The 17,336-nt window shown below is 54.1% G+C and overlaps 1 protein-coding gene across 1 annotated transcript in view; it reads right to left on the bottom strand.

The window, feature by feature from the left end:
* Positions 1 to 17,336, bottom strand: part of GPT2 (glutamic pyruvate transaminase (alanine aminotransferase) 2) — a 34,819-nt gene that overhangs the window by 9,491 nt on the left and 7,992 nt on the right. Inside the window, exons 2-5 of the mRNA XM_012653970.1 lie at positions 13,200 to 13,289; positions 11,043 to 11,151; positions 6,303 to 6,436; positions 3,953 to 4,196 (exon numbers count right to left, since the gene is read on the bottom strand). Of these exons, the coding sequence (XP_012509424.1) occupies positions 3,953 to 4,196; positions 6,303 to 6,436; positions 11,043 to 11,151; positions 13,200 to 13,289 (577 nt within the window). The remainder of the gene's footprint in view (positions 1 to 3,952; positions 4,197 to 6,302; positions 6,437 to 11,042; positions 11,152 to 13,199; positions 13,290 to 17,336) is intronic.

Genomic DNA, 17,336 nt, shown 5'->3' with positions numbered 1-17,336 from the left:
TAACGTTTCATACCCAACTTTCTTGTTATTTTTACAAGGTGTGTGCATGCGTGTGTGTGTGTGTGCGTGTGCATGTGGTATGTCTGCGCCGCAGGATGGGACGGCATGGAAGTGTCACAAAGAGCAGGAAAATAAAACGAAGTAGCTCAGTCGGCAGCTTGGCTTCCCCCTTGCTACGCACCAGCAGCTGCCGCTGGAGAGTCACGCTGACGTGGTAATCAGGTGAGAGTGAGCCCACCTTCTCCCCAGAGGGGACACACGAGCTCCACAGGGCGGGGGCGAGTCTATCCTGGCTCATCATTTATCCTCAAAGCCAACACTCAGCAGGGGCTCGGCTGATAATTACAGAGTAAACGCTGAGTGAACAAGCCCGGGCACCGGCTTTGGCATGACTGTCGGCTGCCTGGGGAGCTCGGCCTCGCCGAGGACGATGGCAGTGAGCGCTCCGGTTCTCCTCAGTTCAGTCTCTGTCTTCGGGACTTGAGTCAACACTGACGGGAAACACTCACCACCCATTTTAGAGAAATGAGTGCAAACAGCAAGACTGTAACCCGTCAGCTCACAGAAACGCCACAGTACAGGTGGGGAAAGGGGCTGACACGAGGTGGAGATGGGACCCTCCTCGACACTTCTGAGACCTGCTGTGAGCGTGGCACCAGGAGTATCTCGCGTGCTCACAGCGCCGTCTGGAAAAGCACCCCTGTACTCAGGCTTGATGGCTTCTTCAAAAAGGCCACGTTTCTTTACTATACATATATATATGCATATATTATATATGTATGTGTGTGCATGTGTATATATATGAACATATATTATTTGTATATGCACACATATACATCTTAATGCAAAGAGGTATGTAGAATATGATATCTTTTGTTAAAACTAAAAATATCTATATTCTTGTCTATGAAACAATATTAAAAATATGTCTGGAAAAAAATATATACATATATCCTGTAAGAACATGGTATGATTCAGCCAGGATTTCCGCCTTGAACTATCTAAGTAATGAACCAATTCCTTTACTAAGGGACCAACTTTTCTCCTGCCAAGCAAGCACCAAGGGGGCTTCATGCGAACAAGCTCATGGTTCCCGGATTCCCGGATTCCAGGAGAGTGGCAGGCCCTGGTTTCTACAAGGAACCAGCTGCTGTTCTCATGGATGAGACGGAGCTGGCTACCTAAGGGAGGAGAACCTGCCTGTGAACCCTCTTGGTCTTGTCCTCCCAGGCCCATGGTCCCGCAAGCAAACTGCATTTTGTTAGAATGCAAGCAAGGACTTGAGCACCAGTATACGCAAAACCATGTTCACTAAATGCTAAAGGGAACACAAACAGCAATCAAGCAAGAACCAGAGCCTCAAAAAGCCTTCGGCCCAGTCAAGAAAACGAGTCTCAAGGTACGCAAATAATTCCACGGATACATACAACGTCAACTTGAAAGTAAGGACAGAGCTTATTTGTCTCCAGTGCCTAGGACACAGCAGCCACTGAGAGCATGCCCACTGAGCCAGCGAAGTCGTGCAGGAGGGAAAGTCACATGTGCTCTAGAAGAGTAAGAGCATAGCTGTGCCCAGCTCGGGGAGACGAGAGATACGGCTTGATATAGGCCCCAAAGGGTGCAGAGGGGTCCCCAGGTGCCTCTCCACAGAGGCTGGGCCAAATGAATTTCCCACAAACTGATGGGACATCCGCTGCTTATGCCTGCCGAGCACCCTGCCCGTCTCTGAGCAACAGATCACGACCATCCTATGGGGAACGCCCACGGGGGGCGTGGGACATGGCCCTGGCCAATTAGAGTCCCAGTGATCCGACTGGCTCAGGGATGGGCAGGTGACCCAACTTGGGCCAAAAAGTGTGGCTTGGGACCTTGGGTGAAACCATGGAGGGGGCTCTCCTGTAAGGGGTTCAGCTGAGGCTGGGACATGGCCGACCATCCTAAGGACAGCTCCTTCCCAGGAAGGAGCCCAGCCCAGGGGACGGCAGAACTGAGAGACGGACTAACTCTGACTCAGGTGCGCTGCTTGACCCGACTCCACAGCTCCATGATCTAGACCCTTCTGTCTTGAGTTGGGTTTCTGTCTTGAAACCAAAAGATCCCTGGCTCAATAACCTAGTCCATTTTGACAGCTTTTGGCCAAACTGGTCACGTGTGTGGTCCTGGTCATCACAGGTGGGTTTCTATTTTCCACAGCCCCTCTTCCGACAGCTGACTGGTTTTCCCACATTGAAGACCCCAGAGAGCAAAACCAGACTCTGGCCACTCATAAAGTCACTCTTTATAAAAATTACTTATATTAGTATTACATTTATATATGATGACCCCTTTAGTTAGAATAGGAAAGTTTCTGGTACGATTATTTCTTCCCAGATAGTCTGGTGAAAAGATTGATGTAAACATCTGGCCAAGAAATTACTGACCCTATAATGTAGAATAGGTAGAGTCTTTCCTAAGATGTTCTAGAACTTGCTATTCCAAGTGTGGTCCTGGGACCAGCGTAAGTATCACCTGGGTGTTGTTGGAATTGCAAACATTCAAGCCCTACCCCAGACCAACTGTATCAAAATATCCGAGGGTGGGGCCCAGCAGCCTGCATGTTAGCAAATCCAAGTTTGAGAACACCATTTTAAGGAAGTAATTCTCATCCTCAGCTGCACAGGCTATTAATGCCAGCCCCAGAGATTCTGGGGCTTAGGACTTGGCTTTTGGGTTTTTTCAAAGCTCCCTTTGTGATTCTAACTTACAACCAGGATTGGGAAGCCAGCCCTCTCATTCTCCTGTGGCATCACGTTAGATTCTTACCCGCTCCCTCGAGGAGGAAGCGGGTAAACGAGCAGTGTTACCGCCAGCTGTCCCCATTCTCTGCACTCTGGAATTCAAGTGCTGCCTGCAGCTGACTGAAGCATCATTTGATGTTCCCGAGAATACAGATTCCACAATCAACTCCAACGCATTTTGGCCTTGACCCAATTTATCTCAACAGAGGAAGAGAGAGAAGCCCTTGTTCTCTGCATCCAAACAGCACTGGGGGCATATGAAGCCAGCAGCCCGGAAAGATGAAAATGGCCAGGACTGTGCACTTCTTTGTAAAGAAAAATATGCAAAATTGGAGTGCTTTTCAACTTCTGGAATCTAGTTTTTTTTGTTTTTTTTTAGTTTGGTTGCTTTTGTTTTTAATATGACGTAGTCTTCTCAGGCCTCAAAGTACACAGCAATGCTGTGTCAAAGAAAAACAAAAAGCACACACCAGCATTCTGAAAACTGGTTCAGAAAAACAAGTAGGAGTGAAGCTAAATAAGGCCTATGACTAACGGTGACGATTCGTACGTGGATAACCTCAGGGAGGTGAGTCTTTGCAAACACAGGGAGAACGGGAACAAACCTAGCCTGAGTAGTAACGCAACCTTGCCCAAGAAAATGCCCGCATTTGCTCACCAACTCAGATGGCCTGCAGCAACTTTTATGGCTTTCTGTTAGCAAATCTGGAACTGGACTGAGAAACTGGGGACAGAGAAGACCTAGAATTTTTTCTTTTTTTTTTTTTTTTTGAGACAGAGTCTCACTCTGTTGCCTGGGCTAGAGTGCCGTGGCGTCAGCCTAGCTCACAGCAACCTCAAACTCCTGGGCTCAAGCGATCATCCTACCTCAGCCTCCCAGGTAGCTGGGACTACAGGTGTGCACCACCACACCCAGCTAATTTTTTGTTTCTATTTTTAGTTGTCGGGCTAAATTTTTCTATTATTAGTAGAGACAGGGTCTCGGTCTTGCTCAGGCTGGTCTCAAACTCCTGAGCTCAAACGATCCTCCCGCCTCGGCCTCCCAGAGTGCTGGGATTATAGGCGTGAGCCACCGCGCCCGGCCTCAAATTGTTTCTTAACTCTTCAGTGTCTAGACAGCCAGTGTACCAGCCGCCCCACCTCCCAAGAAACTGGCAAGGAAGTAAAATGCGGACCTGTGGGGTTTCCAGGGTTGATGATGCAGAGCACCTTGGGGTCACAGTGGTCTTTGGCCTCCCGAACTGCCCGCCGGAGCTCGTTCACGTTCAGGGCCCAGCAGTTCTCCTCGTCCAGGTAGTAGTTCACCTGGATGGCGTCGAGCTCAGAGATGACCGCGGAGTAGAGGGGGTACTGGGGGACGGAGATCATCACGCCTGTCCGTGACTTGCCATCCCCGGAGACGAGGATCTTCAGAATCGTCTGCAACCGAGAAGTCACATCTAGACGGCCACCGCCACTGCCCGCCCGCTGGAGCTGAAGGGCAGACAGGCCAGGCTGCCCCGGCCCAGCCTTTCACCAGTGGCCCTGCCGCCTGCTTCCCGCGCGCCTGTGCACGCTGCCTCACTTCCCCAGTTTCCGTTTCCTCGTCTATGAAATGAGGGCTGCTGCAAGGAGTGAGCAAAATCAGATGTTTCAAGTTCTCAGCACAGTATATGACGTGTAGTTAAAGACTCAATACTTGCGTTTTTAATGCTTCTAAAACAGCAGTCCCCAAACTGGCCTGTCTCAGAATTATTAATATTCTGACCCCACCCCCGTAAGCCTGATTCGGTATGACGGGTGGGGCCCAGGAATCTGTCTTATCAGTAATATCAGTGCCCATGGTTGAAAAAAGACCCCTGAACAGCACTGCTGAAATGGGATAAAATGCCCACCTACTGCCAGCAGGTGGCGCTTTGACCCGTCTCCGCAGCTGAGCAGACAGCGTGTGTGGTTGTGTGTGTGGTTGTGTGTGTGTGTGTGTGTATGTGTGTGAAAGAGGAGAGAGGAGAGACGAGAGAAGAGAGAGGAGTCATGAAAAACCAGGCCACGGGAACTCTGCGGGATAGCAGGGGAGGAGGCAATAATTCACTGAATTAGGAAGCCAAAATCCTCCGCAGGGAGATCTGCACCTGGCACACAGGCATAGGTCCTTCCTCAGACTCAGCCCCTTGCTGCAAGAATGACACCGGACTGCAAGGGCGACTCCTCTCGCTGGCCCTGTGGACACCCTCCGCCCAGGACCTCTGCCCACACCGGGCCTCTCTGGGAACTGAGAGCGGAAGATGCCATGGCTGGGGATGGAGCCCCAGCACCGGAATCCCAACCGTCCCAAGAACTGACTCAGACCACTGAATGTCTCTGGGCCTCGGTTTCCTCCTGGGCTCCGGTAAGAATTTAATGCATTAGAAATGCTTTGGAAAAGGAATAGCTCACTCAACAAACATCGAAGGGCCTGGCGGTCAGGAAACAAAGAGAGCCCCATCCAAAAGGCAGGAATCAGATACCATATCGCTCCCTGAGGAGGGAGAGCACACAAGCTGACAGCACCCAGCACCAAGCCAGGCCCTGGGAGGAGTGCTAGAGGCCATGGAGGGCCACGGACCCCCACGCCCAGGAGTCCAGACTCCTCCGGCCAAGCAGCCACTGATACGGCCCTCCCCCCGCAGCCCGCCCTGCCTCTCCTCTCGCCTCCCGAACACTCCCTCAGTCTATGCCCCTCCCAGATGCAACATAAATCTAATTATGTCCCCCTCCTCCTTCAAACCCTTCAATGGCTCCCTACTGTTCCTAGAGCAATGACCTAAATCCTCACAGTGGCCACCAAGGCCCCGGAGGACTCAGCTGCCCACTGCCTCCCCAGCTCTGTTTCTGGTGACCGTGTCCAGGGCTGTGTGTGCCCATCGCCCTGGCTCTCCATGTCCCAACTCCCAGCCTCCTTCCAGCTCAAGGCCTCTGCCCACACTGACCTTGTGCTCGGAACACACTCCCTCTCCCGCCTCCCCGCTCACTCCAGAGTCTCTGCTCAGCCTTCCCCAGTCACCTTCCCCACCACTCCACGCCCACCCGCTGGGTCAGGGCTCCTGCTGCTGCCTCCTATAGCACCTGTCCTTCTCTTTACTGCAGAAGGGAACCTGAAAGCTTGTGATGTGACCTGCATTTACGTGGCGTTAACGCTGGTCTTCTCCAGCACTAGTGTGCAGGCAAAGGCCAAATGATGTGTTTGGTTCCACATTGTCTCCCCAGCACCTGGCACAGGGCCTGGCAGAGGAGGAACACAAGTTATGGGCCAAATGACGGAAAGGCCGGGGGCGCCCTCGAGTGCAGCTGGGGGGCATGTGCTGAGGGAAATCGAGGCTACAGCGGTATCCAGCTAAAAGGGGCAAGAACTGCAGGCCACCAAGCCAGGGAGATCAGAGGGTTGGCCAATCTTCCCCCACCCCAGCCTGGCTCCCTGTCAGCCGGTTCGAACGCGTGGCCCTAACGTGCAAGGCTGTCCTCCACGCGGGTGAGCGCTGGCTAACGATGAGCCACCCCCACACGTACAGTAATGCCATCGCTAGCCCCGGTTGTCAGGTAAATGTTGTCTGGGTCCGCAGGCACGCCACCATCTCGCCTGGTGATGTAGGCCGCCACATCTTCACGGATGCAGTTGACACCCTGGCTAGCACTGTAAGACCCTGTAAGACAGCAAGTGAGACAGAGGTCAGAGGCGGGAGGTCTGGCTGCACAGGGTCAGCATGACAGCCATGTAAGTAACTGTGGGGAAGTGTAGTAAAGGGAGATCAGGCGGGGCCCGACTCTACCGCTCTGGGATCTGGAATCGTGGCAAGCTGCTTAGCCACCTCTGGGCCTCACCCACCCATCCTCTCATCCACCCCTATCTGTTCATCCACCCCTCCACCCGCCCTCCTGCCCACCCACCCACCTGTTCATCCACCCCTCCACCCGCCCTCCTGCCCACCTGCTCACCCATCCATGTGGCTGTTCGTCCATCCCACACTTACTGACTTCCACTTCCCACATGCTCAACATTATTCTAAGCCCCGGCTTCTAATCAGTCAAGTGGTGTCCGTACTTGTTCCACCCACCCTCCTGGGATTTATACATGACCTGGGACAATATGGGCCATCAGAGCTGGGATTATTATGTTTTTATCACCGGTGCCTACACACGGTGCCACGGGGCTTGAGAAAATGGGTGAACACTTGTGCTCTAAAACAGCACAACCTGCCAGCCCAGCGCCAACCGCACAGCCCTAGGGCTGCCAGGCAGGTGCCGCACCCACCCAGCCCCCATGTCAACAATATCCTCGGGCTGCCATTTAGGGTTAAAAGTCAGGCCACCATTTACGTGGAGTTGAAAAACAGGTAAATTTAATGTATAGTGCTCGAAGTTAGAACAGCGATCCCTACTGTGGGGCTGGGAGGTTACACAGGTGTGCACATGTGTAAAAATCATTCCAGCTGCATTTTACTAATATTAGTAAAATACACCAATATGTTTGTCATACTCAATAAAGTTTTTCTCTTTTAATTTCAGGTCACCATTTATGTTTTTAAAATAAATTGGAAGGTTGGGTGTGATGGCTCAGACCTGTAATCCTAGCACTTTGGGAAGAAGAGGCAAGAGGATCACTTGAGGACAGGAGTTTGAGACCAGCCTGAGCAATGTGGTGAGACCCCATGTCTACAAACAATAAAACAATTAGCCAGGCATGGGCCTTTAGACCCAGCTACTCGGGAGGCTGAGGCAGGTGGATAGCTTGAGCCCAGGAGTTTGAGGCTGCAGTAAGCTATGATGATGCCACTGCATTCTACCCCAGAAACTGGGAAAGATCTTGTCTCAAAAAAAAAAAAAAAAAAATTGGAAATATGTACTTGTACATGTGCAAAATCTCTCTGGAGGAAGACACAAACTGGTGAGGTGAATTCTCTGGAGAAGTGTACCAGGAGACTAGAGGTCAGAGGTGGGAATTATTGTATACCCTTTTAGATCTTTTGAATTTTATACATTTAAAAAAAAACTAGCCTATTCCATTTATTGATACTGCAAAACCACCACCAGGAGGAAGGATAGGGCTCTGAAAAATAGCAGCTTCTTCTCTGGGGCCTCAGCATGTATCAGTTCAGGCCTGGCATCCAGGAGGAACATGGTTAAAAGCTCTGAACTGAAATGCCCTGGCTCTGCCTCAGCCTCTTTGTGAAGCATTAGACTCACCCCTTTTCCTCTGACTAGCTATGAGGGGGTTGACCAACACTCTGAGGTGTCAAGCAACAAACATTAACGTGTATCAATTCTGGGTGGTAGGTACAGGGACATTTGTTACATTTTCTTGGGTATTCTAATACATTTAAAGTATTTTGTAAATTAAAAAGGAGGGGAAGGTGCCAATGCTAGTGTTAGAGAACGCCTTCCCCGCTAGGTAATTTATTTGATATTTCTGAGTACAGAAACCTTCCAGGGTTCCCTGTTTCCCCTCACCTTCTTTCAAGGCCCTACTCTCCACGCCTGGGGCCTGGCTATCCCACAACAGCCAAGAGCTCCCCGTTTCCTGCCTTCGAGCGCAGCCGCTTCCTTGGATTCCCAGACCTTCGTCCATCGGCAAGTCCTCTGCGTCTGAGGCACAGACCTTCCACCTTTCTAAGGAGGCTCCTGGGTTTCCTTTCCTTTAGATCTTATGTCATGTTCCAAACTGCACTGATCCTTCAAGGCTCATTTCCAGTCTGTCTCCAGGGGGCCTGCCCTAAAAGAGTCTGCCCCACCCCCAGCCTCTCTCCTGGCCTGTAATTTCTCCAGTTATTTTATACAGAGGAAGCCCTCCTCCCAGTGTTGACTGTTAGTTCCCTTAGGGCAGGGACTGTTACCTATTTCTTCTGTGCGTCTCTCCTAGAGCACCTAGCCCACTGCTCGGCCACACCTCACTACGTCCCTGCTTAGGACCCACTGCCAACCTAGGTCCCAGGGCCTAGAACCGGCATCACTGCCACTGCGAAACTCCCAGCCTCACTGAACGCCGCCGCACCAGGACCCCTCACTCCATCACACTCAGTTCCCAAACCTCAAGGCCTCGCACATACTGTTCCCTCAGCCCGGCACGCAGCCGCGGGCCCCACTCGAGCTCCGTGTGAGCTCGTGTGCCACTTTCTCTGTGACCCTCTCTCTGCATTACAGTCCCTTGTTATAACCCTACAGCTCTAAGAACAACTGGAGATTACGTATTTATATGAATTCTGTTAAATGTTTCTCCCAAATCTGGTACTGAGCTTTATGAGCACAGAAACCCCACCTGCCTCATTTGCCAGTGCCCCTGAGTACCTAGAACAGTGCCTGGCACGCTGTGATGTGATCGGGGAGGGCTCGACGGGGGCAGACACCCCCACCTCCCCCAGGCGTGTGCGAGCTTTTACCTCCATCCTATTAAAGATCCAGGACACACCCTAAGAACCGAATTACTCGTCAAACAGAAAATAAATGAAGTCCTGGCAGGAATTTTAAAGCACATGATAAAAACATGTCCCAGGTGAACATCAAGACTTTGTGTACATATTTAATAACCCCCACTTGGGTAAGGGTGGCCCTGGCACAGTGACACGCTCCATTACCTTTACCTTCATGGGCAGGAAAGTGCTGCTCATGGCATAGTTGACAGAGCACAAGGGCCCCATGTCCCTGTCACGGGAAGGATCACGCTGCCCCTCTGCCTGCAATGGGCAGGGCCTGGCAGCAACCCCACGGGGCGGGGCTCCTCCACACCCAGGCAAGAAGGAGGCTTTAGCACGCACGTCAACCTTCCTTGCAGGCCCAGGAGGTGGGCACAGAGCACTTCCTCGCCGAAGGATGAGGAGAGAGGCCCGGAGTGCAACTACCTCACCTGTGTTCATGAGCTCCTGGGACAGAACTCAGCGTGGGTCAAAACCCACGAAGGCCGACTGGTCTCTTTCTGTAACACCCCAAGAGGGGACCTGCCCGGACACAGCCTCCCAACCCCACAACCCCAGCTGTGGCTGACCCAGAGTTGCACAGACCTGTTGGTGAGGCTTAGTACAGTGGACAAGGATCCCCAGACATTCACATCAGACGACCAGAAGGCAAATCCCACCCTATCCCCTGCCCCATCTCTCAGCTGGGGCTTCCAGGAGACTCAGGCCACGGTCTTTGAGAAGCACCTTTGTCCTCTGGGCCAGGCGGAGGGAACGGGAGGAAGAGGAGCTGGCGGCCAGGCCGCTGGGCTGCCTTCTGCCAGCCTGTGGTTTGAGCCTCGGCATGCAAGGCGCTGGCCCACACCCCATCCAGGCGGGGAGGCAGGAGGGCAAGGGGTGCCGGCCCCTTCCTGCGAGGGCCACCACTAGGACAGTGCCCAGGCTCAGAGAGAGAGGGCTGGGGGGGGGTGACCACAGCCAGGAAGGTAAACAGAGGGCTCTCAATAAAGGGACATAGCAAAAAAGGGGAGGAAAGACAAGGAGATGACAGAGAGACCAAGGGGAGCTGATTTCCTGCTGGACAAGCCACAGAAATCCTCTAAGCTCCACATTCCAGAACATCAGGACACCCGTCCCAAGAAAGCTCTGAGAACAACTAGACTCCTCAGGGCGAAGGAAGCCGATGCCCTGAGTAGGCGCCTGATGAAGGAAGGGCAAAAATAAACGGGAAAGGAGATGAGAGGAGGACAAAGGCTGGAGGCCCAGAGGCTCAAAGCCCAGCTCGGGAGGGGAGGCAAGGGAGGGGGAGACAACGTCACTTTCACATCCACAGGGCAGATTCCAGGCCCTCCTGCCATGAAGTCCTCTGGGGCCCCATGAAATGGGACGCGACGGGAACTGGCAGTCAGACGGAAGAAGGCACCAAGAGGGGGCCAGCGGGGTCTTGAGGCGCTGCCTTCCCCAGCAACTGGCCACAACCTCCTAGATGATGCAGGGATGCCTTTGGAGCTGGGGGCCACAGAGAGATAAGAATGCTGAACACAAATGGGCGCTGCGCTTCCACTCTGCCTCCCATCACGAGGCCAATCCCCAGGTTAAACCTTCTGCTCCGCGGAAGGCAGGCTCAGCCGTGCCACAAAGCTGCCCGCAGCCTGGGGCCCCTGTCTCCAGAGCCTGCGTTTGCACGGTCGGCTTGGCGGACAGGGGGCTGCGGGCGGATGAGAAGAGCAGTTCTATTTCTCACTGACTCTGCGCGTCTGCCACCCCACACACTCGCTCACAGCACAATCCAACCTTCCCGACGGCCCCGGCCCACCACGCGTTCATTGCATGCCCTTGGGGACCTGACAATTTGGAGCCTCACCCAGGCTGTTCCCGCCACAAGCCTGTAGGATCCGCCGGGCTCGTTTCTTAGCATCTTCCGGGAAGCTGGGGCTGTCCAGCAGGTTTGGGTAGGTGCAGAGCGCCATCACCTGGGGGGACAAGGTGCAGGCTGGGCTCCCAGCACCCCACTCCCAGAGCCCAGGACGGGCACAACAGACAGGGCAGGAGACAGTAGGAAGATGACAACTCCAAGGGACAGTGCTGCAGCCCACCTCTCCGCAAGGACTCGGTCTGTGGGAGCTCAGGGGTGGGTGGGAAGGACACTGGGCTCTCTGCAGGAGAAGGGGAGATGCTGGGAGTCAGGACGCACCACGGCCTGGGCCTGGGGCCAAGCACGGGATGCCGGAAGAGCAGCCGGGGAGCGGAGTGAGGCTCCACCCAGCCCCCGGCCCAGCCCTTCCACAAAGGACAGTGCACCCGAGGCACAAGAATAGGGTCTCCTGGGCGGGGGCCGGGGCTGAGTGGGCAGGCGAGACCTAGGCGACAGGAATAAGGCTGTGCAGACCCCTCCTTACTCATGCCTGCGCTCCCCTCCAGGCCCTTGGCCTCCCCCCGACGCCCTGGGCCCCCTTTCCTCCCCAGCTGAACACCGGGCTAGCTTTCTCATCTCTGTAACAGAGAAAATCACCCTAACCTCACACATTAAGAGGATTAAGCAAGGAAATGTGTGCAAAGTGCCAGCAAACCCCAGCTCACCGGGCAAGTCTAAGCTGGTGGCTCAGGAGCTGAGCCAGGTACGCTGGGGGGTCGGGGCGCCGGGCTCTGACACTAGCCAGGCGACTCCAGCTGCGCCAGCTCTGGAGCTCAGCTTCTCTTCCTTGCCTGCCCCACTCCAGGGACACTTGTGGGATTAGAGGGGATGTGAGGAGGCCGGAGGCAGCTGGCACCTGGAGGAGAAGCTGGGCCCGCCATGGCCAGCAGTGGGGCTGGATTCGGGATGCATCCGCCAGCCAGGAAAGGCTCAGGCATGTGTGGGGGATCTCTGCTGAGAGAGGCCACTTTTGGCCCTCCCCTCCAAAGCCCACACTGCCAGGACAATGGGGGCCTCTGACCTCCCCACGCCTCCACGTCCCTGGCAGAGCTGCTCCGTTTGGTCTCACGTATTTCCCGGTCCTGGCCCCGCCTGGGACTCTGGTGTCCCTGGGCAGCTGGCCTGCTCTGAGGGGCGGGGGCAGTGGCCGTGGGAGGGATGCATCGTGCACATTCCTCAGACCAGCGGCAGCCTCAGAGCCCCTCCCTCACGACCCTGCGTGAACTCCCTCAGGGGCTGTGGGCTGACGGCCCCCCAGTGCTTCTCAGCCCTCTGGCCCAGAGAGCCGGGCCGGGAAAAGGGAACAGGGGTGCCCAGTGCTCAAAGTCCCTGCCCGCCCCAGCCTGTGAACCTTAACCATATTTTGGTCTCCAACAGGCCTCAGTCCTTCTCCCAGAAAAGGCTTTCCCACGGCTGGTCTCCCAGTCCCCCACTTCCGTTCAGGCTGCCCTGAGGCTTCTCCTGCCCTGCTCGCCCCCCTCCGGCCCACCACTCCCCCAGTTCTGGCCCATGCGGCACCTGTGTGGTTGGTGCTAAAACTAAAACCCTGACACTCGCCTCCTCCTGGAGCCCTTGGAGGGAGCTGGGTCACTCTGGAGACCACCAGGGGAGCAGCACTCACAGTGGCTGCCACCCCCCTGTGCTCTTATGCTGGCCAGGGGTTCCGCCAGCCACAGCAGCGCTCTGGTGATCTCCACTGCTCCAAAGCCCCCCGCCGGAAAGTGGCAGAGTCAGCACTCAAACCCAGGGCGTCTCCCTGAGAAGCTGTACCGTGACCACCCCCAACACCACCTCCCAGCCTGGCGGGTCTCTGCCTCTGCCCTGGGCTGCTGTCCACCCTGCTGCTGCCCTTCTAGCCAAGCTCAGCTCTCAGGACACCAGAGCAGCCCTGAACGGGTGTAGGAATTTCGACAACCTTGGAAGGGGAGGAGGTCCAGGGAGAGAGCCAGAGGGCATCGGGCACTGCAGGGGGACCTCACCAGCACCTCCCTGTGGGATGCTGGGGCCTGCTGTGTCCTGAGGGGGTGGGACGGACGAGGAGGCAGAGGATGACCCTACAAGCCCATGCCAGCCCCTCCCAGCCTCTGCTCCTTGGGGCCAGCTCACCTGTCGAAGGAAGGTGATTGGCTGCTGGCCCATGGCCTGGGCGTCCCCGATGTTGGCTCGGATGACCTCAGTGAATGGTTTTTTGATACCCTGAGCAGAGAGAAGACAACAGGTGGTTACTTAGAGACTCTCAGACCCTGGATTCCTGAGGCCAAGCAGCGTTGCCACAGGATATTAATAAGTGGCCCCATTTTGAGCCTTACCAAGTGTCAGGCATGGTGCCAGGCCCTTGATGTGCCCAGTCCCATTTAACCTTCACAGCCACCCCATGAGGAAGAACTAGCATTAATCCCATTTTACAGATGAGGATTTTAAGGCTTCAAAAGGGTAAGAAACTTGCTCAAGGTTACATAATTGATAAAATATAAGTCCTGGGATCGGAACCCAGAAAGCCAGATGCCAAGATCACCCTTCTTAACGACCATGCTCCACTACCTCCCACTTTCCGGAAAGGCTGGAAGAGCCTTCCTGGGCTGCCAGAGCGTCCGGAGCAGCTGCAGGTCCAGGGCCCGACTGTCGCTGCGCAGCGCTGGGGCCAGCGTGGCGGGAGGGAGGCAGGAGTCAGCAGCAGAACATGCCAAGTGTCGGGGAGAGAAGCTCCCAGACTCCCCTGCACCCCACCCCAGGCGCGGCTCCACCTCGAGGCTTAAGTAAGTGACCAGGGACACCAAGGATGTCCTTGCCTCTCGAAGACACGGAGCAGCAGGGAAGGCAAAGGGTTATTCTCTTGCAACCCTCGCTTTGCAGAATGAAGAATGTGGGCTGATTTTCCCATTTTTAAAAAAAGCGTTGAGGATGAAAAGATTGATTGAAGAGCAAAATTGAGGCCATTGCCTGAGCAATGAGTTTAGCACCAAAAAGAGATCAGAGACAGAGGAGCTTGGAGACCCTTGCAACGTCACCGGGGAGGGGACTGAAGGTCACCCCCGCTGCTGCAAAGGCAAAAATGTGGCCTGGCAGAGAACTGTGGGCACCTGGAAACATGGGGATTCCACGCAGCTCCCTGGAAAATCTAGAATTAGCCACTGGAATCAACAGGTTCAAGGACTTCCCAGGCGAGGAAGGATTACCTGAGACAAACAGCATGAAAGCACTTGGCCGAGTGCAAACATCATCGTCTTACAGGGCTGGCCGGGGAACGCGGCCTGAGGGTTACGGTGGAGGACAAGGGCGGGCAGGGCAGTGGCCTGGGGCGGAGGCCCAGCTATCCTCCCTCCTCCACCGCCCCTTGTCCAGACCAAAGGCACCCAAATACAGACGTTAAAGATACAATTCTGTGATTTTGACACTTGTTTTTTCTCCTTTTCATGCAATGTGTGAATAAAAGCAACCTTAGACAACTTGGCCTTTTTAAAATCAGTTATATACACCTTAAGTCAAAACCAGGGGCGGATGAGGCAGGAGGATACCTTGAGCCCAGGAGTTCCAGACCAGCCTGGGCAACACAGAGAGATTGTCTTTAAAAAACAAAACAAAACAAAAAACCCAGTGGGCTTGAGACAAAAGTAGCTGCTAAACAAGTTTTTCTGACTCTAGTTTGCCACCCCTAAGCCTGAAGGAGGTGGGGTGTGCTGAGGAAGGCGTGCTAGAAATGGCCTCGGCCTTCATAAACAGGGCCTAAAAGCTGTGTATCCGGAGGAAAAGGGGCCGCTGAAATCCCTTGTGCCCCTGCCACTGAGTTCTTCAGGGCTGGCCAACGTGAGAAAGACCCCAGGAGCAGCCGCGGCACTGGGGGAGCCAAGGCGGGAGGCAGAGTGCCAGCCCCCTGGGGCAGGCTGCTGGGTAGGCCCTGCAGAGACCGGCGGGGCCTGGGGCTCAGGGCTCTCTCACACACGTGAGCCAAGAAGGCCGGGGGTGGGGCGCATGCAGCCGCAGGGCCGCTGTGTGCAAAGGGGCGGCAGACCCCCCCGCCCCCCCGCACTGGCCGGGCCTCCGGCATGGGACCCGCCTCCAGCCTAACTGAATCACCACAGCTCCAGGCCTAGCCAGCGGAGCCCAGGTGAGCTCCGTGGTGTGGGCACAGCCCGTTCCCCAGTAGGGAGTCAATCTGTCACAGCTGTGGGCCCTGGGCCAGCCCAACACAGCCGGGGAAGAAAGCCTGGAACAGAGCCCTAGACGGCCCCTTCCCGTGCCCCCTCCCCCACCGCTCGAACAAGTCACGGCCTGTCGATGCGGAGCCTGGGAACGCCGGGCACCTCCATTCTTGGGTCGTGGCTCCCGCAGACTCTGGGCACTTTGCAGTGATTGGTGAGCCAGGGTGTAGGAATTGGCTGCCTTCAAAGCGGAAAGGAACCGGCCTGCCCAGCCAACAGCCACCGTACAGAGGGGACTGTTCTGAGCAGACTGCTGCTGGGCACTCAGAGTCTACATGGGTCATACACAAATGAGCTAGGAAAACAAAATGTGCGTGTGTGTGAAGGTCCACACGGGCTGGGAAACACCGAGGAGCCGGGGCAGACTCCCACAGTGACTGCACGCAGTGACTTGCCCAGGCCTCACAGGCACACCCAATGGTGACCAGCCCCGGCCCAGCCCCCAGGGCCCTGCCAGGTCAGAGGGAGTAACAAGCACGTAGCATCCTGGCTTCCTCTCACGGCATTCCAGAGCCCCTGTCTCATCCACCTGCACGCATCCCACCTAGAGCTCCCTCTCTGAGTGGCACTGAGGGAACATCCTGCCCGGGGCGGGCTCCCTTCCCACCACTGTGGCTCAGGTAGGAATCAGGGGATTAGGCCTCCAGGGCCTGGGGATGGCATGCTGCAGAGGGTGTTAGCAGGGAGAAGGAAAAGAGATCTATGATTGTCCTTCCCAGCCCAGACTCAGCGTCACCGTGAGGGTCAAGGGGCTGATGGGTGATCTTAACAGGCATAAGGCACAGCAAAGGAAATCATCAACAAAATGAAAAGGCAACCTACAGAACGGGAACACAGGCGGCCCTCCCTACCCACGGGTTCAGCACTCATGGATTTAAACGACCGTAGATCAAAAATATTTGGAAAAAAAAATTGGGTCTGTACTAAACATGTACAGAATTTTTTCTTGCCATTACTCCCTAAACGATACAGTACAACAATTTCCACAGCATTTACATTGTCTTATATCAGGTATTATAAGTAATCTAGCGATGATTTTAAGTGCACAGGAGGATGTGCGTAGGTTATACACAAATACTACACCACTTTATGCAAGAGACTTGAGCTTCCTTGGATTTGAGAGAGGTCCTGGAATCAATCCACTCACAAATACGAAGGAACGACTATATTTGTAAACCACATATCTGATAACGGATTCCTTATATCCAAATATCCATTATATCCAAATAACAAACTCATACAACTTAATATAAGCAAAAAAACAAATAGCCTGATTAAAAAATGAGCAAAGGACCTGAACAGACTCTCCAATGAAGACATATAAATGGCCAGCAGATATATGAAAAAGATGCTCAACATCGCTAATGAAATGCAAATCAAAAACCACAATGAGGTATCACTTCACACCTGTTAGAAGGGATATTATCAAAGAGTTAAAGCATAAGTATCGGCAAGGGTGTGGGGAAACGGGAACCCTTGCATGCTGTTGGAGAAATGTAAACTGGTACAGCCATTATGGAAAACAGTATGGAGGTTCCTCAAAAACTTAAAAATAGAACTGCCAAACCATGCGGCGATCCCACTTCTGGGTACACATCCAAAGGAAACGAAATCAGTATCTTGAAGGGACATCTGCACTCCCTTACTCATCGCAGCAGTAGTCACAGCAGCCAAGACATGAAATCAACCTGAGTGTCTGCTGACAGATGAATGGATACTGAAAATGTCGGGGGGTGTATACACGTGTGCGTGTATATGTGTGTATACACACACACACACACACACACACACAATATGGTAACTATATGTAGTGGAGGATGTTATTAATTTGACCACAGTAATCATTTCTACAGCCATATTATGTACACAATGTATACATATAGCAAACCATCACATTGTATACCTTGAATACATACTTTTTTTTTGGAGACAAGTCTTGCTCTGTCACCTGGGCTAGAGTGCAGTGGCGTCATCATAGCTCACAGCAACCTCAAACTCCTGGGCTCAAGCGATCCTCCTGCCTCAGCCTCCTGAGTAGCTGGGA

This window comes from Propithecus coquereli, unplaced genomic scaffold (genome assembly GCF_000956105.1).
Source record: "Propithecus coquereli isolate 6110/MARCELLA unplaced genomic scaffold, Pcoq_1.0 Scaffold436, whole genome shotgun sequence".
NCBI lineage: Eukaryota > Metazoa > Chordata > Mammalia > Primates > Indriidae > Propithecus > Propithecus coquereli.
Note: the sequence above shows the minus strand (reverse complement) of the source record. Positions and strands in the feature narration are given on the sequence as shown.